Here is a 25213-nt window from a genome sequence, read left to right on the forward strand (position 1 = left end):
AAAAAAAAAATCCCAAATTGATCTCTTGGTTGCATGTTTTGCCCCATCCGTGAACGATGAAATGTCCTCCAGCATCTAAATCCAGCTGCCCTGTCCAAACTTTCTTGGATATAACCATGACTCGGATGACTGAGAATCCTCACTTTCAAGATACACAACTGGGAATTATATTACGCAATGAAAACCTACTTTAAAATGAATTGAGTTGTCCGTCCAGCTCTACACACTCTGTAGTGAGTTTAATTCTTCAGCGACGGTGATGACATAGGCGGGTTCAGAGAGCAGCACTGCAGATGAAATATTTGAGGATTGTACGCGTGTGTTCTGCTTGGTGCATCTGTGGTGTTAATCGATAATTAGCTATCATTCTTTGGCTTTTCTTCTCAGAAATGGAACTGGAGGCAGAGATGTTGGTGGTCAGCTGCATGAATGCATGCTGGGAAACAGTACCCACAGGGAGGTTTCAGCACCCTGGCTGCCTTCGATATCCCCTCACTCCTGCTGCTGCTGTTGTATTGCAAGGCACACCTGTTAAACTTTCCCAGGGGTGCGGAGGTGTAGAGGGCACAAACACCCTGAAGCACAAAGAAAACACACACAAACACCCACACATACACACTCTCACACACACACAAGAAAGGCAGCAACAGCAGCCGCCCACACTACACAGACTATAGGGCAAGAATCCTTGGTTCAGCCCCTATCGTTTCAACCACATACCACAGCGCATTCCAACACCAAGTGGATCTGAACCTCCACCTCCTGCAACACACACACACGCACGCTTGTATTTTTTTTGGTCAAAAGTCCTAATTGAATAGGAAAGGGATGCCTTGCTAGAAGTATAAGAGAGCACTGTGGGAAAGGTGTGGCAGCGATCCAAAGGGATATTCTGGAGACCACCCTGATCCAGAAAGTCCACCAGGAGTCAAAAATTTAAAATAAAATGATTTAAATAACTTAGATAGTCACTTATATAAATCAGAGGAAGTTAAAGAGCGATCCAAATGTCGATAGTATCAATACCAACACTGGCATGAGACTGATACTAGTGCAATAGGATCAATACTTTTTTTCTGTCCCCTAACTTCAGTATGTAGCCCAATCAACTGTATTACATTCTTGAGTTTTTTGCCTAGAATATGCACCATGAAAAATGTCTGAACCTTTTTATGTTGACAGCCATGTCTATTTTATCTATAGCCTATAGAACATTTAAGCAACACAAGCACATTTGAATTCAAAGTCTCCAAAAAACAGCACAGCAAGGCTTTCTGAAGATGTTGTTACCACCATAAACCATTAATGTTTCCTTACAGTTGTTTGTTATTCAAATTAAAGAATTGACCGTTGAATTCCAATTATATTTATCTAATATTATATTTGAGATATCTACAGAGTAAAGCTGTTTCTCACATAAATGCTAAACTGGAAATAGCAAATTGCACAACATCTCCATTGTTCTAACGATTGGAGCATAAAATGGTTTTCTTATAGCCTAAAATCATGGATATATATATATATATATATATATATATATATATATATATATATATATATATATATATATATATATATATATATATATATATATATATATATGTATATATATATATATATATATATATATATATATATATATATATATTATTTTAACACAGCACTTCTAGTGTGGCCTTTTTCTATATAACAATGAAAATTTCAACACTGTTTAGTTTATTCAATTTTTTCTGGAAAAGTGTGGGGGAAAACAGGTGGTACCTTTCCTTCTACAAATGTGTTTGTTATATTTGAACAATTAGCACTTTCACGTCCATGAGTAATTCCACTTAGGACTTTATCAGAATATCCAACCATTCAGTTCGATTCAAGTCAATTTTAATTATACACTGTTAAATCACAACAACAGTTGGCTCTAGGTACTTTATATTATAAGAAAGAGAAGATCCCATAAATCATATAACCTATGAGCAAGCACTTGGTGACAATGCGAAGGAAAAACTCCCTTTTAACAGTAAGAAACCTCTGGAAAAACCAGGCTCAGGTAGGAGCAGGCATCTGCCCTGACTTGTTGGGGTGAGGGGGCAAAGACAGGACAGAAGATGTACTGTGAAGTAGAGCTGCAGATTATAACTATTCAGAAATTTGAGATTCAGACTTTTGTTTCTTTATTAAAAGATACAGCTAATGAGGATGGCATTGCTGGCATCATCGTTGTGGCAAGATTTAGCAACTTTCCACCATGTCGGATTCCACCAAATTGGCAGTTTTTGTGTTAATGTAGCAGAGAGTTCAGATCACAGTTGGAACTAACACATTAGTTTCTATTTGTGTGACTCCCTGTGTGGCTTTCGAAATCATCAAATGAACATCGTGTGTGTTGCTCACTGGACTAGATGAATTATTCTGTCTTCATGGAGACATTATTTTACAGGCATCCTGCAGACAAACGGAGAATGTTTGATTTCGTCTACATTTTCAACAGTTCACATTTCCAAATAATCATCAATGTAAGTAGCAAAAGTGGATTTTAAGTTCAGTAAATAAACCAAAGTTTGGTTTGAGTCTGTAGTCATCTTCGTGAGTGGATCCTACACCTCAACAGCTTCTCGTGATGCTTGTAAATCTGTTGGGGTTTTTATGTGATTTTCGGAGGGGGTGACACAAAAATGTAACCTTTAGCCTTGGAGAATTTTCACCTGATTTGCGTAACATTTGGATGATGTTTTAAAGAAATGCACAAGTGTAGCAAAGACCTGCCCGAAGTGGAAAGAAACTCCTGAAGTGATGATGAGAGATGTGAAATCCTCGTGTTCTCAAGACTCTTTTCTTCATTTCTTTCTTACGCCGTTGCTCCTTCTCCACATCTTTTCTCTCAACAACATTCCAGTCAGTGGTCTGTAGTTGGATCATAGTGATGCCGGGTCTCTGCTGGCGTCTGGGGTCGCCGACAAAAAAGACAAGGAGCAGATGGTGGTCTTTGTCATTCTCTCTTCTTTTCAGCCTCCTGGCAAGCCTCGCCACCTTTCTCTGTCCATCTCTCGTTCTCTGCACCACAGCAGTGTTGCGAGCATCTGAATAGGCCCCAGCCACTGCTATGCAAGCAGCCCCGTAAGTATGAACCTCCACAACCAGATGGTGAGATTATTTGGAGCAATTAATTCTTTGAGAGAATCAGTGGGAACATGTTTGCAGCAGAGATTTGGGGGCGCGTGGTTGAATGTGTTGAATGGCATTCCTCTTTAAAGTCCCTCCAAGAAAAAAAAAAGAAAAGTTTAGTGTAGAGGGGGGTGGGGTGTTGTGGGGGGTGCAATGGGAGGTTCCAGGAAGAACAGAGTGAAAGGGAGGGTTTTCATTCCGGCAAGAAAGGCTTGTGGAGAGTATGAGGCTGGCTATGGGAACTTTTCTAAATGAAAAGGGGCTGAGGGTCTACATTGGAATTTCCACATTCCAGAGCCAAAAATAAACAGGAAAAGCATGCCTTTATGTCCAAGTTTATGGACAATTTCAGTGTCATCAAATATCCAGGAACAGATTTGTGTTCTGTGAATCAGCAAAATCAGCAAAACAAAAAATGAAATACTAAGAATCCAACTACAACAACTTAGCCGTCCAAAGTCATCTATCGACATCAATCCAAAGCAATCAATCCACACGTCAATCAATCTGTCCGTCAATCTGCCGCCTTTTCAGGTCCAGCAGTCTGTTGTGCTAAGTAGCTGAGCAGTAACATAAGGGCTGTAATCTGTCACCACACTGCATCACAGAGCTCCTAATGACCCTGCAGTTCAAAGGTCGAGTCCCTCATTAACTCTGTCCTCATCTGTCCTTTCTCTGGACACTTTCTCTTTTTCCTTATTTTTCATTCCTTTCATTCCTTTTTTTGGGAATTAAACACTCTTCAGCTCTCTCTTTTTGATACATTTTCCTTTAATAAAACAAGGCCAGAGGAGTATGCAGCAAGGTACATTAATCTGGTAAACTCAAAGTGTTACATTGATTCGGTATAAGAAAATACACTGTTGCTTATTACTGTGGCGCAGCTTTTATATGATGAAAGGTGAAAGATTAAGATGATTAAGGCAAAAATTAAGATCCACGGAGCTGTGTGTTCAGACAGAACGTGTACAAAGTCAGCTTATTTATTTAAATATGGGTTCTATCGAGTCGACGTGGGTCGAGATCAGTTATTGATGACTCACAATGTTGTTAGCAGAGATGCTACATGACTTCTACAACTTCTAGGCAGCCGCATCAACATTTTGGTGGTTTATTTCTGTGTGCACCGTTTGAATTGAAAGCTCAGTGAGAAAATAAATTTGACAAATTTATCAATCGAAGCGCCAATATTTCACATTGTTTTTAAATAGCTTGTCTTCTCTTCTGCGATTAGAGCGATTAGAACATGCTGTAGGTATTACAGGTACTGCACTGCAGTGGTTTGTATCATATCTATCTAATAGACTCCAATTTGTGCATGTAAAACGAGAGTCCTCTTCACACACTGAGGTTAATTATGGAGTTCCACAGGGTTCAGTGCTAGGACCAATTCTGTTTACATTATACATGCTTCCCTTAGGCAGCATCATTAGAAGACATAGCATACATTTTCACTGCTATGCCGATGACACCCAGCTCTATCTGTCCATGAAGCCAGATAACACACACCAATTAGTTAAACTGCAGGAATGTCTTAAAGACATAAAGACTTGGATGGCCGCTAACTTTCTGCTTCTTAATTCAGATAAAACTGAGGTTATTGTACTTGGCCCTGAAAATCTTAGAAATATGGTATCTAACCAGATTCTTACTCTGGATGGCATTACCTTGGCCTCCAGTAACACTGTGAGGAACCTTGGAGTCATTTTTGACCAGGACATGTCCTTCAACGCACATATTAAAAAAATATGTAAGACTGCTTTCTTCCATTTGCGCAACATCTCTAAAATTAGAAATATCCTGTCTCAGAGTGACGCTGAAAAACTAGTTCATGCATTTATTACTTCCAGGCTGGACGACTGTAATTCATTATTATCAGGATGTCCAAAAGCATATTTCTCCTGTTTTGGCTTCCCTTCATTGGCTTCCTGTTAAATCCAGAATTGAATTCAAAATCCTGCTCCTCACATACAAGGTCTTAAATAATCAGGCCCCATCTTATCTTAATGACCTTGTAGTACCATATCAGCCTATTAGAGCACTTCGCTCTCGCTCTGCAGGCCTACTTGTTGTTCCTAGAGTATTTAAAAGTAGAATGGGAGGCAGAGCCTTCAGTTTTCAGGCCCCTCTTCTGTGGAACCAGCTTCCAGTTTGGATTCAGGAGACAGACACTATCTCTACTTTCAAGATTAGGCTTAAAACTTTCCTTTTTGCTAAAGCATATAGTTAGGGCTGGACCAGGTGATCCTGAATCCTCCCTTAGTTATGCTGCAATAGACGTAGGCTGCCGGGGGATTCCCATGATGCATTGCGTTTTTCCTTTCCAGTCACCTTTCTCACTCACTATGTATTAATAGACCTCTCTGCTTGAATCATATCTGTTATTAACCTCTGTCTCTCTTCCACAGCATGTCTTTTATCCTGTTTTCCTTCTCTCACCCCAACCGGTCGCAGCAGATGGCCGCCCCTCCCTGAGCCTGGTTCTGCCGGAGGTTTCTTCCTGTTAAAAGGGAGTTTTTCCTTCCCACTGTCGCCAAAGTGCTTGCTCATAGGGGGTCATATGATTGTTGGGTTTTTCTCTGTATCTATGAAGCGCCTTGAGGCGACTTTTGTTGTGATTTGGCGCTATATAAATAAAATTGAATTGAATTGAATTGAATTCTGATACTTAAACTCCTGTCAGATAATAACAAATGTTTTTTAAAAATTAATGTAATGCATGAACATTAACCCAACCTCACTCTGATGTGAGAATTTGAACCTTTGTGATTGTTGTGTTCTGTTCTTTACCAGATTTCACCACACACCAAAAGACTCAGCTCATCATTTACAATTACCCTAATAGCTCAGTGGAGCTCATTTAGAGCTCATTTTTCACTGCTGAGATAATGCTAAGCCCCCACTATCACTTAACATAACATATGCTTAAGTGTTATTTTACAGTAGCACTGCAGCTGATGACACATTCTTGGCTTTTTTGGAAGGCTCGGCTGTTTGTTCTCTCTCAGTAGAAACTCTAGCTGAGGTGTTGTCCCATTTCTTAATTCATGTCCGCTTGAAAGACAAAGAGTCTTAGCTCAAAATGGTCTGAGACTTAAACTGGGATGGTCAAAGAAAACAGTTCCATGAATCAATTTTCTTCTGCTTATCCAATTCAGGACCACAGGTGGGCTTGGGCCCCATCCCAGCTGCCACAGAGTTAAGGCCACCCTGGACAGCTCCCCAGTCGGTTACAGAGACAGACCATTTACACTCACAGTCAGACTCACAGTTAGACTCACCAGCTAATCTAACCATGTATATCTTTGGGAGGAAGCAGGAGTACCCAGACAGAACATGCAAACACAGAAAGGCCTGGATTTAAACCCAGGACCTTCTTACTGTTAGGTGAATGGGAAACCACCACACCACCATTCGATTAGAGACCTTTATGAAGAAGAAAATCTTTAAAACACCTCATCTGCAGGGTGAAAAAAATCATGTAATTCAATCACATGTAGAAAATGTCAATATTAATGTGTATAGTGCAGTGCCAAAGGTTACAGTGTTAGTATAACAAAAAAGCCCCAAAACAAAAAAAAGATGATGGAAAAGTAAAAAGTATCAGGAGGCCCACATCCTAGAAGCTCATTGAGTGACTCTTATTATGTCGATAATAAAGAGTTAATGCTGTTGTCCCGTTCTCTCTATAGTTGCTTACGTTTTCTCAAAGTGATACCTCTAAAAGCATGCTGTACCAGCCATTAGCAGTTCTTATTATTGTAAGTAGCAATGAATATAAAGATAACTGTCAGCAGATGCCAAGGATAGCGATGAAGAGAGAATCCAAATGCAGGACACTATCCAGACAAATTAGCTAAAAGCAAGCGTTTATTAGTCTGTTGGCAAACTTCCATAGAAAACAAAAAAAATCCAAAGTCCTGACTCAATAAACAGGTGAACCACAGGATCACCAGTGGAGTAGCACAGCAGAAACGCTACAAAGAGGATGGAGACACAGGACCATACAGTGTTTACGCAGAGCCCTTATGAAGGGAACAGGCACCTGAGGAAACAGCTAACAGCAGGTGACACTCAAAGGGGAGCAGACAATCACAAAGAAGGGCAAAATCCAGGAAGTAAGTAACTAGAAAAAAAGAAATTTATCCTTCAAAATAAAAGAGGAAATAAACAAACTGTTAATATTCATACAGGCATAAATACTAACACTGTGTAAGACAAGAAAACAGAAAAGGGCCAAAGCTGAAACAATGAAACAAGACAGGAGGGACAGACAGAAAGAAAGGGAAAGCAACTGCTATAATTACTGCTACAAGAAATAACAGACAAGCCGTAAATCAAAATTAAATACATCACAAAACTAAATTCACCACTACAAACTAAAGTCAAATAAAAAGAGACACAATATAAGATATGCCAGAGCTAAAGAGATAAGCCAGAATAATAATGGAAAACACAACATCACAAAACACCAACTAGGAAATCCACAGAGTAAAAACAGAAATCCAAGTCTCAAGAATATCACTGTTAAACAGATCTAACTACTGGAATAATAATAATTTAAAAAAAATCAAAACAGGAATCTAAAATTATTAAACCAGAGAATGAAACACCAACAGGAAGACAAACTCAGATATATTCACAAATCCACAAACACCCTGTAACCACAGCACTGCATGTAATACTGAGGAAAACTTCAAAATCGAATCATTTCCAGGCAACTTGCATGGAAAATGTGATTTCCATGCATATATCTAGATGTTTATTTGTATTTATTGGCTTTCATTCTTTCTGCTTTTGTTTATTTTATTCTATTTTATTTTATGCATCCATCCATTTTCTTCCACTTATCCAATTCAGGGTCGCGAGGGGGTCTGGAGCCTATCCCAGCTGCCATAGGGCGAGAGGCGGGGTACACACTGGACAGGTTGCCAGTCTGTCACTGTCTGTGTGCAATTTCAAATCATCAGTTAACCTAACCCCACTAATTACATGTCTTTGGACTGTGAGAGGTACTCGGACAGAACCCGGACATACACAAGGAGAACACGAACACTGCACACAGAAAGAACCCGACCTGAACCCAGGACCTAATTGCTTTGACGCTGCAGTGCTAAACACTGTGCCACCGTGCTGCCGCTTTTACTTGTGTAAAATGTACTCATGGCCATTGATCAGTGAGAAGTCTTTCGCCATCTTACAATGCTGTGATTGCAGCCATTCCCCAACTCTCTGTGAATGGTACCAATGGCCATTGATCAGTGGTCTTTGATCAGTGGGTTTTGGTCAGTGGTTGTTGATTAATGGTCATGAGAATTTGCATAATTATGATTAAGGAACTGACCTCCCAGCCCATTGTTCCTTCAGTGGGCTGGTTTCAGCCATAATGTAAATGTACTGTTTATAAGACTGGGGAAACCTGCAGTCAGCTGAGACTGAAGAAGTCACTTGGATGAGTGACGAAACGTTTCTCCCACAAAACGCTACGTCCAGATGAACAGAATCAACTTTTGGAGATTTACTTTCCTGGATGATTGAGAATGCATCAAGACATAGCAACATCTTACTATAGTTAAAAAATAAAGAACTTTGATTTCCTATTCAGAATAATCCTATTTAATACTTTTATTGTGTCATGTTTTGTTGGTATGTTTATGTTTGATGTGTGCCATACATAAGGGAAATTTGGAGTTTGAGGGATAAATTATTTGGCAGTTAGACTCATGAGGCTACATAACAGAGCAATGGATGGAAGTATTATTTGACCTGCTGGAGTCTAGATGAGATAAGATAAAGTGGGTCGAGGCCTGAATGAGGATCTTAACGAGTCAGGAAGAGATGAAGATGGGGAGGTGGTGGGTCACATGAAAGAAAGTCTGGAAGGCAGAATGGCAGGAGGGCACTGAGATTTAAAACACGTGGATTAGAGGCCGATTGGCTCAGAGAACTCAGGCAAGAACACGATTGGACCAAAGTGAGGGAAACATTAGACTAGCAGGGTTGCAGACAGATGAGTGACTGCAGAGCTTTGTTATTAGTGCATCTATAGTATACAAAAGTTTGCAAACCATGATGTGAACAGCTGTGAATATTCACTGGCTGTGGGCAAGACACTGATCGTTTTCTGTCCTATAACTGGCACCCTACCCAAAATATAAGCCCACATGTTTTTATGCATAAGCTATAAAAATGGTATAACAAACTCTAACCTGAAAGAACCGATGGCTTGCTGTATGTTCTGACACTCATTGAAGAGACAACAAGCAGGGCAGCAGCTGTGCAACAGGATGCAACAAAGGTGCACCTGTTGTCACTCACACACACACACACACACACACACACATATAAACCAGCACAAACACAAAGAGAGCACCAAAAACATGCTCTTAACACAAATTGGTGTCTGCACCTACATGTTGCTGGGTCTCTCCACAGTTTGGAGTACAAACAGGACAGAGCAAAAAGCAAGCAAGCATCCAAAACGCTAGGTCAGGAGTGTTTGAAGTGACCACGGTGGGAAACGGGGAAGTGAAAACAGCAGCTGTGAGAGTTGTGAAAAACTCCCAGCGGCCACGACAAGAAAGCAGTGAATAATGCTTTTAGACTTGACTGAACTGCTGCTGACCTAAATGAGTGTGGCCCAGATCATAGCTCCCGCTTTTAGCACAGTTAATATGAGAATAGATCATGGCCACTAAACACAAACCCCACAGGTGGACCGGCACGTGGTCCCTGATGTCTGCAGAGAGAATGATCTGAGTGGAGTTCCTGTTTTTAACTCTGTTTTTACTCTGAGGCAGATTTTCCACCTCTTTTCTTTTACAGTGAAAAAGTTCAAATCAGTGGATCTGAAGGATTTTTTGTTTTGTTTTTTAAATTTAATGTGACTTATATCTCTCCCAGCAGCCCTCGTGATGTATTTCTGTGTCGTGTGTGAGAAAGGTGTGAGTGTTAGTCTGCATGCGTGGATGGTTACTCGGGTTGCGTAGTGTAAACAATGAATGCACCTGTGTAAATGACACAGGGTGTTTAGCTGGGAGGCCATCAGGGAATAAGGCATGTTGTGCAAACTGTGTCACCTGGAGAGAGCAAAAAAATAAAAAATACGACACCACCCATCACAAGCAACCAGCACGGACAGATCTGGGTTCGGGAGATACCCGCAGCCCTGCAGCACCTGAGAGATAGTGGACGTGATGCAAAGAAACTGTGTGTCACCACCCACAACAAACCAGACAAAAGAGAATAACAGAAAACTCATCCATCTGCCTGCTTGGTGTTTTTTTCAAGCTTTAGTCTGTACTACTAGCACAGCAGCTGTGTTGGTTGCTGAAGGAGGATGGAGAGACCACACTTTCACCCACCAAAACCAAAACCAGATAACCAGCTGGGGCTCCGTTCAGAAGCCGCGAGATGCGCAAAACATTCTAAAAAAGATGACGTGTCATGTTGAGACTTTGACTTGTAGATATGATGAGGCCTAAAGACAAGTTTTGAAGGACAGCCTCTAATGATGTACATGGAGAGAGGTGGAAAGGGTGTGTCAACTACAACCAGAAAGCCAGGTCAGACTGATGTAGTGATACTGGGATATAAATACTTTTTGTCGTGCATTTTTAGTCTAGACATTTAGCCACAGTAATGAAAACACTAATCTAATCCAAAGCACTGTATGGCAGCTCGATCTCTGATTCAGGAATAGGTAACAGGTCTTCTGGTCTTTGTCTTCTCTCTTGACAGTTTTTTTTTTTCTGATTTGATCTTCCTGCTCTTTTTCTTCTTATTATACTTCCTGTTTTAATTTGAAAGGTAGTTCTTTGCGTAGCTTCCCATTACTTCCATTTCTTTGTTTTGTTCCTGTCCTCCATAGTGCCTGATTGAGTTCACCTTTGCCTTCTTACCCTCCTCTATGTCGTGTGAATTTAGTGTGTCTCCTTCCAGTGCCTTATGGCTCCCATATGTTCTCAGCTTTTCCCCGGAGTTTAATTTATATCCATTCTTCCTGCACTATGGACTTTTGTTCATCAGAAATAGAAGTTTGTACACAAATAAGGAATTTGCCTTGATGTCATAGTGTAAAAGAAAGGGAGCACAGAAACAGAATATATGTTACTTACAGTATACAGTGGGGCAAAAAAGTATTTAGTCAGCCACCGATTGTGCAAGTTCCCCCACTTAAAATGATGACAGAGGTCAGTAATTTGCACCAGAGGTACACTTCAACTGTGAGAGACAGAATGTGAAAAAAAAATCCATGAATTCACATGGTAGGATTTGTAAAGAATTTATTCGTAAATTAGGGTGGAAAATAAGTATTTGGTCACCTCAAACAAGGAAAATCTCTGGCTCTCACAGACCTGTAACGTCTTCTGTAAGAAGCTTTTCTGTCCCCCACTCGTTACCTGTATGAATGGCACCTGTTTGAACTCATCATCTGTATAAAAGACACCTGTCCACAGCCTCAAACAGTCAGACTCCAAACTCCGCCATGGCCAAGACCAAAGAGCTTTTGAAGGACACCAGGAAAAGTATTGTAGACCTGCACCAGACTGGGAAGAGTGAATCTACAATAGGCAAGCAGCTTGGTGTGAAAAAATCAACTGTGGGAGCAATCATCAGCAAATGGAAGACATACAAGACCACTGATAATCTCCCTCGATCTGGGGCTCCACGTAAGATCTCATCCCGTGGGGTCAAAATGATCATGAGAACGGTGAGCAAAGATCCCAGAACCACACGGGGGGACCTGGTGAATGACCTGCAGAGAGCTGGGACCAAAGTAACAAAGGTCACCATCAGTAACACACTACAACGGCAGGGAATCAAATCCCGCAGTGCCAGACGTGTTCCGCTGCTGAAGCCAGTGCATGTCCAGGCCCGTCTGAAGTTTGCCAGAGAGCACATGGATGATACAGCAGAGGATTGGGAGAATGTCATGTGGTCAGATGAAACCAAAGTAGAACTTTTTGGTATAAACTCAACTCGTCGTGTTTGGAGGAAGAAGAATACTGAGTTGCATCCCAAGAACACCATACCTACTGTGAAGCATGGGGGTGGAAACATCATGCTATGGGGCTGTTTTTCTGCCAAGGGGACAGGACGACTGATCCGTGTTAAGGACAGAATGAATGGGGCCATGTATCGTGAGATTTTGAGCCAAAACCTCCTTCCATCAGTGAGAACTTTGAAGATGAAACGAGGCTGGGTCTTCCAACATGACAATGATCCAAAACACACCGCCCGGGCAACAAAGGAGTGGCTCCGTAAGAAGCATTTGAAAGTCCTGGAGTGGCCTAGCCAGTCTCCAGACCTCAACCCCATAGAAAATCTGTGGCGGGAGTTGAAAGTCCGTGTTGCTCGGCGACAGCCCCAAAACATCACTGCTCTCGAGAAGATCTGCATGGAGGAATGGGCCAAAATACCAGCTACTGTGTGTGCAAACCTGGTAAAGACCTATAGTAAACGTTTGACCTCTGTTATTGCCAACAAAGGTTATGTTACAAAGTATTGAGTTGTATTTTTGTTATTGACCAAATACTTATTTTCCACCCTGATTTACGAATAAATTCTTTACAAATCCTACCATGTGGATTCATGGATTTTTTTTTTCACATTCTGTCTCTCACAGTTGAAGTGTACCTCTGGTGCAAATTACTGACCTCTGTCATCATTTTAGGTGGGGGAACTTGCACAATCGGTGGCTGACTAAATACTTTTTTGCCCCACTGTATATAATATATAGATCTCTATAGAAACAGTAATATAAATACACATTTATTTGGTGTTTTTGTTCTCTCTTGATTATGACCTCGAAGCACGGCACTGTATAAATAACAACACGCAATAGTGTTTGGATCCAAATTTAGTTGCTTCACTTTCAGGGCCATGATACCGGCTCACTTTGACTCCAAATAAAACAGAGCTATCCTCAAAGTCGTGACTCCTTCTCCTATTACACGCCAAAATATCTACTGTGAGAAACTCCTATTGGACAGGACTAAACTTTCAAAGTAAAATGACATTTAAGGATTTTCTTTCCCCCCTCATGTTCACGATATCTCTTGTCACGCCTCACTGGGTAATCAAAATAATGCACAAATATATGACTTTTTTTCTTTGTTCTTCTGGTAGTACTCCAAGTGTGTGTGTGTGTGTGTGTGTGTGTGTGTGTGTGTGTGTGTGTGTGTGTGTGTGTGTGTGTGTGTGTGTGTGTGTGTGTGTGTGTGTGTGTGTGTGTACCTGCTGTTGAAAACCATGACAGCAAGTCAGAGTGCAGTTGCTCTGTGCTTTCATTAGGTTCAAACTATTATTTATCATTTATATCTGAATGTAAGGTGTGGTCTAGGTATGCACACTGGGATCAAATATATTATCACTGATTGGCTAATAGGTTCTGATTTACGTTTTAGCCAGTGGAATGAAATGCCAGTTTTATACCGAACCATTACGGTAAAGCTATTATAATTTCTTTTTCCTTTTTAAATTTGAACTGTTCATTGATTCTAATGCTCAGAACTTTTATTCTGAAAATAACCTAAAGAAAAGACTAACATTCATAAAAGCAAACGTGGTGTAAGGTGTTGACGCCTCAAGATATTATCTCATGGTTTCAATACAGACATGCAATAGGAGGTGTTGAGTCACATCTTTCTCGTGTGTGTGTGTGTGTGTGTGTGTGTGTGTGTGTGTGTGTGTGTGTGTGTGTGTGTGTGTGTGTGTGTGTCACCACCCACTGCAACTTTAACCACATCCCACCTCTTGCACAGATGTGGCCATCGTGCAATTTCCACTTTGTACATGGTTGCTGCACTTGTGGCCCGCCACAAGAGGATTTAGCCGAAAGGCTGTTAGTGCAAGACTTAATCTACTAGCTCCACTCCTAACTTTGCATACAAGCAGTTTATTAGGAAGAACAGACTGGCAAAGTTAGTAGTCTGATCTGTGTTTCCACACTGTGTAGCCACAACAGAGAGAGGTTCACCTAAGATGCTTATCTAGAATGGTCTAATGAGTCTCTAGTTACCAAGCTCCAGTCCCTAGTCAACAGTGCGATGAACCTTTGGGGAAGCAGAGCCAGAAGGGCAACAATTAGAGAAGTGCATGCAACAGAAGCACCCAAATGCAAACACAAAGACAAAGCCCTGTTTCCGCCCTGTGAATTATTGCGTGTGTTAAATTTGAGGTCAATGCATGCACCGTTAACTGGGTACAGGGCTAAAGACGGGCAAGAATAGAATATAACAAGGTTACTGAGCACAAAGAGTCAGAGTGCATCTTGTTTACATTCCTGAATGCATACAATAGCTACACGCAGAGGACACAGCAAACTCTAAAGCCCATAACAAGGTTGCTCCTTGAACCTTAATCAACCTCAAATACTTGAACAAACGAAGGGAAAGAGGTTGCGTCAAGGTGCGGTCATCCAGGTGGCACACCAGAATATGCCAGGATGTCCTTGTGGTGCACAGATGGGTGACACATCACATGAAAAACAACATAATGACATATTTGGACCTTGACTCCTAAAGTTTCTGCTGCTCTGCTGGAGGGATAGAAAAAAAAACTATTTATCCAAAAATACAACAACAAAACCCAACTTACATATCACAGGAAAATCTCCTGTGGGTGGACACCTGGTGACTGTGAAGTCCACAACAACTTTCATTATCATCAAATCCCTAAATGACTCCTTTGCCAGTCTGACAGAGGCAGACACTGTCATCCTGGAAGAGGCCATCTTCATCATGATATGTGTTTTTTCTTTACAGGAAAATGTTAATAGCATCTTAAAGTCCTCTGACTAGGGCTGTATCTCAATTCATTCAAGCTAGCAACATGCTAGCATGGTTATTGAGCTATTTTGTGCCCTGCCACTGTAAAAAAAAAAAGTGCATCTGTACCATCTTCTCTTCTCATACTTGTTTCTTAATCATCTGCAAACCTGCTCCAAAACCACCTAAGAGTCCACAACACACTGGACAATGCAAAGTGCAGTTTCAGCAACAGTCCTTCCACCTCACTGTCTAAAGGAACAACACAGGACGTTGTTTCTTCAAGCTGTTAGCAGACTGTTCAACTCGTCTACCTCAGACCTTAACATATTGAACTGGACTGAACACACCTCACTGCACTCTGTCACTTTCTGTACACCAAAAGGTACATTTGCCCACCCGTGCACCCATTACACCTGTAATGTAATTTTATATTTATATCTCTATACTAATCTATTTTTAGCCCTATTCCTACACTTGATTTTATACGATTGCTTTGTTGTCTGTTGTATGTATGCTGCTATGGCACCTCGGTTTCCTTCTGGGATTAATAACGTTTCTCTGATTCTCATTTGCTATGATATCGTCTCACCTTCAAAGGTAGTGTCAGTCATGAATACACAAGTATAATCAAAGTGTGTTTCATTTGCAGTTACTGAAGCTGCTTTTGCATTAACACAAGTAGGACAATGAAATTAGAAAAGGTCCTAACAAATCAACAAAATGTTGCAGTTTGGTTGCTAAGTCCTTAAATAATAACCAACTGAGGATTTCCTGAGAAAAATGCATTTGAATACCTCACATCAGTCCCATAAATTCTTCTGTTTTTAGCCCGTTTACAATTTCATGAAAACTTAAGATGAATTATTTTGCCGACAGGGGGGCGCTAGTTTTCTTGGCGGCAACATTTTGCATCCCATTAGCCTTAAGTAAGGATGCCAGAACCCTGGAATCTAAACTGAGCAAAATCTCCAACTTTTTATTTCATTATGGACATAAATGGTCAAAATAGCAGGATCACTGAATCATTGCTGAGGCCAAATGGGACAGTGTTTTGCTGATAGACCTCGTCCATCACCTGCCTGTCATGTATGGAGACTTCATGCACCATCTTGCTTGTGGAAGGACTACCATCAAAGCTGCAGACCACTGATCCCTTTGATGGTAGCCCTTGAGCCAAACATGGTTGCAAACATTACTGAGCAGAATAGTCACTTCCCATGGCAACAAAAAAAACAGAGAGACAGAGGGTGGGAGACAAGAGGAAAATGCCCATTTAAAGCCATTTAAGCTTTTCAATATTCATGACTGGGGAGAATGTAGAGATTCCCATAAAGTCTGGGACATTAAACCTTAAAAAGAAGGTGGGTGTCATCCCTGCTACACTCAGACCTCAGGTCCCCAGGAGCTGGAAGGTAGCGTTAATGTTGTCTTGGCAATTTGCCCGAAAGAAAGAAAGAAAGAAAGAAAGAAAGAAAGAAAGAAAGAAAGAAAGAAAGAAAGAAAGAAAGAAAGAAAGAAAGAAGAGTTGGGTGTGAGTGGATGAGGTCCCGATGCGTGGCGCCAGGCTGTCTGCCCGGCGGGGCGACTCAATAGGCGGCTGTAAAGGAGGGAGCGGAGCGGCGACGCGGCCCGGAGAGCGGAGGAATGTTGGAGGCACAATAACGCACAGCTGGGGCAGGGAATGGCAAGGAGGCGCCGCCAAATTGGCCTGTCCAGCCTCCCCTAGAGCTGCAGCCCTGCAGGAAAAGCTGAGACAAAAGTCTTTTTGTTTGTTTTATGAAGTCATAACAATTCATTCAGTCGACGATTACGATGAACTAGAATGATTTCTTTCTCTCTCTCTTTCTTTCTCAAAATAAATCTGATTAAAAACATATGTGTAACAAAATTCGAATAGAATGTTGTATTAACAGCACCTCATTTGATAAAAGATCTCACTAGGACCAGAAAACTTACTGCTGATTGTAACAGACGCTAATGTTTATTTAAAGCTTTTGTTTCGTTTCGTTTATTTGTTTTTTGTTTTTTGTTTTTTTATGTGCAGGTAGATTGGCTCGGGATCATCCGTCACCGGAGAGATCAATACCAGCGAGGCTGTGCGTAATTACGCATCAATGACTACGACACTAAAGATGCAATCCAGCGCTAATCAGCCTGGTGAATTGTGCATATATACCATCACCTCTGTCAGGATCGATTCCATATTTGCTCCTTTAAGACAGACCCCTTGTACCGCTGGTCGAAAAGACAAATTGAGACTTTTGCCTTTGGACCGTCGCTGTAATTCATTGCTTTCGATCGCCACTCTTTTTCTCTCTCTCAGTCAGTCACGCGTACACACACACACACACACTCCTCCTACCGATAGACAGCCCACCGCAGCGCACAGAGAATGAGACACGCCTTTTTCTCGGCTCCGTTGTCGGGTCGGTGGGCAGCGGACTGCTGGTGATTGACCAGCTTCTCTCCCTGATCTGTCAGCCGGCTGGATAGGCGCCTCCCCTCTCCTCTATAAATGTAGGAAATCTATTCATTCCTTTCACATCGAGCCTGCTGAAGTAGGAGGAACTACGAAGCTCAACGGGATGTGTTGACAGGCTACAATTCCACCTTTTCGTTATCTTATTCTCTCTCTAATTTGCGGCCGTATTAGTTTTTTTCTGTGTTAACAGCGACGTGCTATAATCTTAAAATACCTCTCGACACCAGTAGTGTAATTGCTCGATTTGTCGTTGCTTCTCTCTGAGCCGTCGGTTATCTAAGATGAAGGCTGTTACTCCAGTCCGCCCCCAGGACTCCTCCTCCAGCGGCAGCCAGCTCTCCCTGCACTATCTGTCGAAGCAGAGCCTCAACATCGCCCGGTGCAGGATGGAAGAAGAGGACCTGTTCTGCCTGCAGTACGACATGAACGACTGCTACAGCCGGCTGAAGCGCCTGGTGCCCACCATTCCGCAGGATAAGAAAGTCAGCAAAGTGGAGATCCTCCAGCATGTCATAGACTACATTCTGGACCTGCAGCTGGCCCTGGAGACGCACCCTTCTCTACATAAACAACAGCCTCAGTTGACCGGGACCTGCCCTCCTCGAGCCTCGAACCCCAGCAGGACACCACTGACGGTGCTCAACATTGATCAGCACCAGGTAAGCTGGAGTCAGGAGGAGCCTCTCGGTTCGCCCCGTTTTCACCGGGACTGACCGGGGAGGAGGAGGTGGGGGGGGGACCCCAGTTTACCTCCCGGTGCCAGACTGCCGTTCGCCACTCAGACTCAGACAAAGCACGTCATACTCGTTATGTGTCATTGTTCTTGCAGTGTTAGTGAAAAAGGACAGGAAAAAAAATCAGAATGTCATACAGCACTTATCAGAGGCTTGAAAAATCATGCGTAAAAATCGCATTTGACGTGGGTTAGATTGCGCACTTGATTGCGGGCCGTATGATTTGCATGATAATGGCAGTGTGTGTCAGAGGCCCACCTTATTGGTGAAGTACCTCAGCCCGCAGCCCACTCCACTGCGCACAATAAGGGCAATTTGTTATTCAATAGCCTATAAGAGAATTTATTATGGGAGATATAGCCGGCTAATTTTCTGCCGCTCTGCTGTATGCCATTTATTATTATTATTTCCAGGGCCTTGCCTTTATTTAGTTTTGTCATCCAAAGCGCGACATCGTTTCACGTGTTGTTTCTCTTCTTTATCTTTCTGTAGAGGACGTCTATAGTCAAAAAGCCGGAGGACTCGATTTTATGTCGCTGAGACTTGAGCACTGCATTGGTAAGTGGGTGTAAAATATTATTGCTATATTATTTTAAATATTTGTGAACATTATTAATTTTTTATGCATTTATTTTTTATAAACATAAAAAATGCAACCGTATTTGGTGGTTAGTGAGACATCCTCAGTAATTTGAATACTGTAGCCTATATGTGGTGTAGATTGACAATCTCTAGAGTGCTCTGGGGAGGCCAGTAGATGTCAGGGAAAATAATAATTGAGGAACATGAAATTGGCACCAGTCTCAGATGCAGCTGTGCTTTGCGCAATAACTGTCACTGGTGTAGCAATCTCAGAAGAAGAGAGGGTTAAAACCTCAGCTTGCCCTCTCTTTCATTCTTACACACATGCACAAACACACACTTTCTTTCCTCCCCCCTCTCTCTGGCTCAGTGTCATATACACTCTGCTCAGTTCCTGGCTTTTAAACCAGATTTACAGCACTGAATTCAAACACACCTGGACAGGACTAAGAGAATGTAGGTGGTGTGTGCTACAGCGAAACACTCCACAGCCTTCTAGAGAGTCCCGGCTGGTCCTCGCCAGCCTTGCCGAACAGCCCAAGGTGCTGTGTGGTTGTGGTTTGACCTGGTTTGTTTTGGGTTGTTGATCAAGCATGGCCTCTGTTTTGTCGGTGGCGCCAGTCAGTCTGGAGCTTTGCAGCTCACCCCCCCTCGCCTCTATTCATCCCCTCCACAGGTGTGCAGGCTGCACAGAGCCGCTCCAAAGCCAGCAAAGCTTCGCCAGGGACTCACACCCAACTGGAGGCACAATCACAAGGGGATTTCAAAACCGCTGGGAGGAATTAAACCCAAATAAAATCACTATTCATATCAGTTTTTTTTTGTTCCATTGAACAAGGACTCAGTGTGTAGACATCTCCCCATCCTTCCTCCTGCTTAAGTTGCTCTCACTTCTTGTCACTTTTTTTTCCCCAAAAAGAGTGAAAATATGGGATCCCCATGCTGACAAGTTTTGTTGTTGTTGTTGTTGTTGTTGTTGGAAACCCATCTATCAACAGCTATGAAAACTGTTTGTGAATTGTGCTTAAAGAGTAACTAAAAATGACTCCAGTTTAAAGCTTTACTAAACTGCGAAAAATCCTTGTACATGTTTTTTTTTTGGACATCTATTGTTTAAAATAGATGATTTGTGTTGAACAGGGATTGCCATCCCTGGTTTCTTAAAATGTTTGATATTGTAAAGAAGAACAATTCCGATTCGAGACAAATACGATTGTAAATATAGAGACGCAAATGTTCTATAAAAGTATGTGAAAGGAAGACTTATATGCTTAAAATAGACTATTGTAATTATAAGATATTTTTATTAAAACCTTTTTTTTTCCTGTCATTATGTAAATATTGTGTTTACACTTTAGTGAATGAACGTGGTTTTGCTCTGCCAATAATGTCCTCACATGATGATATCAGTTAACTCTTTGCAGTGTTCTTTGGACTAGTTTAATATGTAGCATGTCAGGCTCATTGCAGAGATATTGAATGTGCACTGAAGCAGCCCTGCCTGTGTAGATATGTGGTGGAGTTCAAACACGAGTTCTTTGATTATTTGACCTGCTCAGCTTTCTCTTGAATCTTTTTTTTTTTTGTACACATTTACTTTGACAGCTTTGACCCACTCAGAGAGATGGGTGGGCCTGCTGTTTGATCTATAAAAAAAAAGAAAGAAAGAAAAGAAAAAGAGAGGGGAGCTTAATTTGATTCTGTTACATTGCACTCTTGTTAAAAAGTGATCATATTAACTACAGCACTTCTTACAGTGTTTACGATGTAAAAAAAAATCACTGCAACACAATGTCTCTCAGATTTGTGCAATCAGAGCCTCTCCTTGAGAAGTTAATGATTGACGCCAAGAAATCATTAAACTTTGGTTATAAATTGGTTACAAATGTGAACATTAACAGACTCTCTTTTTTTTGTTGCTGTTGTTGTTCTTTGGAACGGAGACGTCTGACATGAAAAGTCTGGAGAGTTATCCAGTCATTATTAATATAAAAGTGGAGAGAAGAAAACAAGAATCTTTATTTTTCATGACATTGAACACCGAATTTACCTCACCACCCTCCTGCCAGTGTGAGAGGGCACTTGTACATTACTGTCAGCTGCACTGTTGGACTTGACCTTCACTGGCTTATGAGGAGTTGTCAAAACAATTAAAAGTTTCCAGGAAGAATTGTGTCGTCTCGAGTGTTGTCTCAGGGGGTGCATTGCGGTTTATTTCTCTGGCACCTGAAGTGCTGAGAAGGAGAGAGGTGCAGTGTAATTTATTCATTTAGTTCCCTGGAAAATAAAGGGAGGGTAAAGTTAGTATGTTGCAGACTTCTCATACTGTTAGTCCTTAAACCTGCTTTACAGGATTTAGGGTTTAAGCCTTTTGTTTTCTGAGCCTTTATTAATTCAGCCGCACACACACGGCTGCAACAACAGCAGGATCACTCAAACACAAGTGACAGCCGAGAAGTCGGATATATGTCACTCCTTCGTGCAGAAATAATACTATCTCTTTAGTGAGATATCAAAACACATTATTGCAGTTGGCAATTCGTGATGTAACATGTTCCCGTTAAAGAGGCTCAGTAAAAGAAAAATGGAGAAGAAATGTTGCAGAGCAGGAAGTACGATCACCACGTGAATTTCAGCAGAAAGCATGGTGCAACAGAAGGTGAATGAAGAATGAAGGCCAGTAATTTACAGCATCTACAGCTCAGACTTCCACACACGATGCCAACGATGTTCAGCAAATAATGTTTCTCATCTTCCCTTACAGTGTAGATGGATTTAAAACAAAAGAGAGCGTAAAGTTACTGGAAAGAAAGTCAGTAAAGAAAAATGGTGTTATTGCTTTAATGAGAAACAAATGAAGAAAAGAAATGCCTGGTGAGATGCTGATTATTATGGGATTCAGTATAGATGAAAATTATACTCACACTCTTGGCTGAAAGAAACTCAAGGCCTCATTGGGTTTACGGGAGCATTTACCAGATACATCTCCATATTTGAACAGTTACATTTTTTCTAAAATTAGTAAAATCACATACTGTAGTTAGTGATTTATGAGCCCGCTCAAAAAGCTCTTATTTTGATTCACTGGGTATCTTTTTCCACACCTATCTCACTCACAGCTTTTGGCTCCACTGGAGTGTCTTTCCTTTCCACCTTCTTTTGTGCGGAGCCTTGGGTTTTTCTTGCAGACACACCGGCCCTTGTTTGGTTGTCCCCACGTTAACCTGCCAAACGCAGGTTAAAGCATCCGTTTGACACCAACAACCCCAGCGACAGAGGTGGCCCTAAGGGCCCTGCAGCACACCTTGCAGACATCCTACTCCAGCATGGCCACACAGGCCACCTGTGTGTGTTTATAGTCCACACCAAGGGAACCTGGCATCACTGCCCTTGACGGGTCCTGTCCTTGTGATGTGAAATGTGAGCGACTGTGTGCCTGTCTGTGTATGAGTGATAAAAGGAGGGGTGGGAGAAAAAAAGGAAAGAAAATGAAAAAATGTGTTAAAGCACAGGTGGCCAGCTTGACAGTTAGACCTTCCTGATATGATTAAAGATTATTCTCTGGTTCTCATGGAAGAGGCCTGAGAGCTCAAACAAAAAGCTTCAGCTGTCTCACCAGGATTTTATTTATTTTATTTTTTGTAGGACATGCTACCGAATTTAAGGATTGTGTGTCAAAAAAAAAACCTAGCCCACACCTTGACACACTCACCAGCTGACCGTGCTTTATTTTCACAGTAGTCCACCTAGCGATTCTCATGCTGACATTGGCTCGACTGCTTCATTCAAATCTCATGTCATGTGTTTTATATTTACAGAAAACAGAGGTTTAACATTTAGAGGGAAATTGCATTTGTAAAATTTAACTGCACTATATCCTGGCAGTGACATATGGCATTAATTCAGCAGCCAGTCAGTCATACACTGATGCTTCTTTACACAAACAGAACATGCTTCGCATTTACTGTAAGCCTTATTAAACGATGGTCCAGAAAGACCATCACAGGTGCAGTGCTACAGTAATACAGCGGGGACATAGGACAGGAGATTTCTGTTACAGCTACATGATCTCTACGTCTGACTCTGTGTTAGTCAGCAGCCCCAGACTGCTGCCGTCCCCAGATACATTATTCATCCGCGCTCTTATTATACTTTGCTGCAGCCATATGTTGACTCACAGTTCCCACTGTCTCGCTGTTAGCTAGCACATTCTGCACTGCTCTGACATTAGCACTGCAGGATTTTCCAAACAATCCCTGTTTCGAGTGAGACAAGAGTGCAGCAGCAGGACAGGGACTCGTGAGCTCCTATATCTTTCTGTCATTTTCCAACAGAGTCGAATGGAACGGAGTTCCTGTACCTGCGGCCTTCCTCTCCTTGTGTGAGTCAATGCGTGTGTGTGTGTTTGTGTGCATTCAATGATCCAGATCGTGGGAAAGCATCACTTCCTGTTTGATAAGGAGGTACATATTGGCGAGGCTGTTTTCCACCTTTGAGCCGAGGCCAAGGGAGTGGACACACCAGCTCTGTGAGCAGTCACTCGGAAATGTCATTATTAACACAGTGTCATGATTATCAAAACAAGGAACTGGCCCAGGCTGAAATTGTTTGCACAGGTGTAAGCGTGTGCGTTTCCTTTTTTGTGCATCGGTGTGCCCTCCCCTTTTTTGACTTTCTCACAAAAGACGACAGCTATTCTAAAAAATTTCCACTGCTGTTTTATTGTCCTTTTCCAGGGGAATTTGACTACAACTATCTGGAACTAAGGATTAATAAGAAAAACAAAATACTTCCTTTTCCTTAAAAAGGAAGAAAGAAACTGCAAGCTTCTAATTCCACAAATTTGTGCAAGGCTCTGTGAAACACTCATCATCACCCCTGCTTTGAATTAACCTTCTGCATATGTTAAACTGCAATAACAGGTTTAGTTGTGGTGTCTCGCTTCCCTCTCTCCCTGATTTAACTCCACATTACGGCATTCCACGGGGGCCTATATCCCTGCATGTTAATCACTGCTCTTCCCGGCACACTGAGAAATATATGGCGGGTGCTTGCAGAGGAACAGTGGAGGACAAAAACGTGCTCGCACTTGGACACTACTTGATTACAGACTAATTGGTCTGGAGTGATTAAATATCTCATGCTTCTCAGTAATTGCAGCTATTTAAAGCAGCTATTAGCTTAAAATGCCTGCCACCAACAGCCGTTTACGCATAAACAAAATGTGAGATGCAGCAATTCACCTGTAAGACTTGGAGAGTCGCGGGAGGATTTGTGCTGCTGGGAGACTTTGCGGCGCATATTTTAGCTCTTACTCTTAACACAGGAAGTGAGTGCAAATGCAACACCCCACTTTGTTTTATGGATACATTTACAATAATACAGAGCTATCAATCCTTTTTGCCCCCCCCCCCCACACACACACACACACACCCACCTTCTTTGCTTCCAAATACGCAACAGATGTACATTTTTACAGATAACTAATTAATCACAGTTAAATTTTCCACGTTCATATTACTTGTGATAATTGATGTGTAATTATTTCTTCATTTAAGCTATGTGTGTTTATATGTGTTAATGATGTGACACTTAATGTTTATACACACACACACACACACACACATATATATATATATATATATATGAAGATATGAAATAACAATAACTCCTGCGCGGGTCATTCATTTTAATTTGGCAGCCTCTGTCAACTCTATACACTCAAAGAAGAAAACAACAACCAACACACACACACACACACTCAACATGTTTATGTGATCTGAGCCTGGAGCGGTCATCAAACACAATCACAGGAGAGTTAATGTGTGTACACCCACCAGTTTAAGCTTCAGTCAGAGCCTCTTTCAGGGCAACAACAAACAACGACAGGAAAGAGAGGAAGAACCAGAGGGAGAGGTGCGGCAAAGAGTGGGAATAGGGTTAGAGAGTGTGTGAGAGGGAAGAGAGGAGGAAGAGGAGGAGGAGGGAGGACTTGGCATCACCGGTGCCAACCGCGGCTCCCGGGAGACAAGCGATGAATTACAGAAATGAGATCTCAGACAAATGCCAAGCTTTTGCAAAGAGCAACGAGAATGGCTGCACCCCCCCTGGAGAACACAGTGATTAGAGAGAAGGGGGAACCGGGGGTCTGCCAAGCCCCTTAAAGGATCTGTGTGTGTGTGTGTGTGTGTGTGTGTGTGTGTGTGTGTGTGTGTGTGTGTGTGTGTGTGTGTGTGTGTGTGTGTGTGTGAGTGCAAGGGTGGCACCGGGACAACAGCCATGTCACAGAACACGACCCTGAGGTGCAGCCATCAGACAGCCAATATGGCGAGTTAAATACCGCTGCTGCATCAGAGCGGAAGGCCTCCAACTGCCTCCAATCAAACAGGTTTCTGTTCACCTAATGAGCTTAATTAACGAGGCTTGGTTTACACTTGTTTGATTCAAAAGAGGGAACAACGTGTTAAATCTACCAAATGAAA

At 41.9% G+C, this 25213-nt stretch overlaps 1 protein-coding gene across 1 annotated transcript; it reads left to right on the plus strand.

Moving 5' to 3' along the window:
• The first annotated feature begins 17341 nt into the window (after nucleotides 1-17341).
• On the plus strand, nucleotides 17342-20901 carry id4 (inhibitor of DNA binding 4). The gene is made up of 3 exons (XM_026185568.1): nucleotides 17342-18074; nucleotides 18642-18707; nucleotides 19408-20901. Exons 1-2 carry the CDS (start codon nucleotides 17697-17699, stop codon nucleotides 18687-18689), a joined length of 426 nt encoding a protein of 141 aa, XP_026041353.1. The 5' UTR covers nucleotides 17342-17696; the 3' UTR covers nucleotides 18690-18707; nucleotides 19408-20901.
• The last annotated feature ends 4312 nt before the right edge of the window (nucleotides 20902-25213 follow it).

Source organism: Astatotilapia calliptera, chromosome 11 (assembly GCF_900246225.1).
Source record: "Astatotilapia calliptera chromosome 11, fAstCal1.2, whole genome shotgun sequence".
Classification (NCBI taxonomy): Eukaryota; Metazoa; Chordata; class Actinopteri; order Cichliformes; family Cichlidae; genus Astatotilapia; species Astatotilapia calliptera.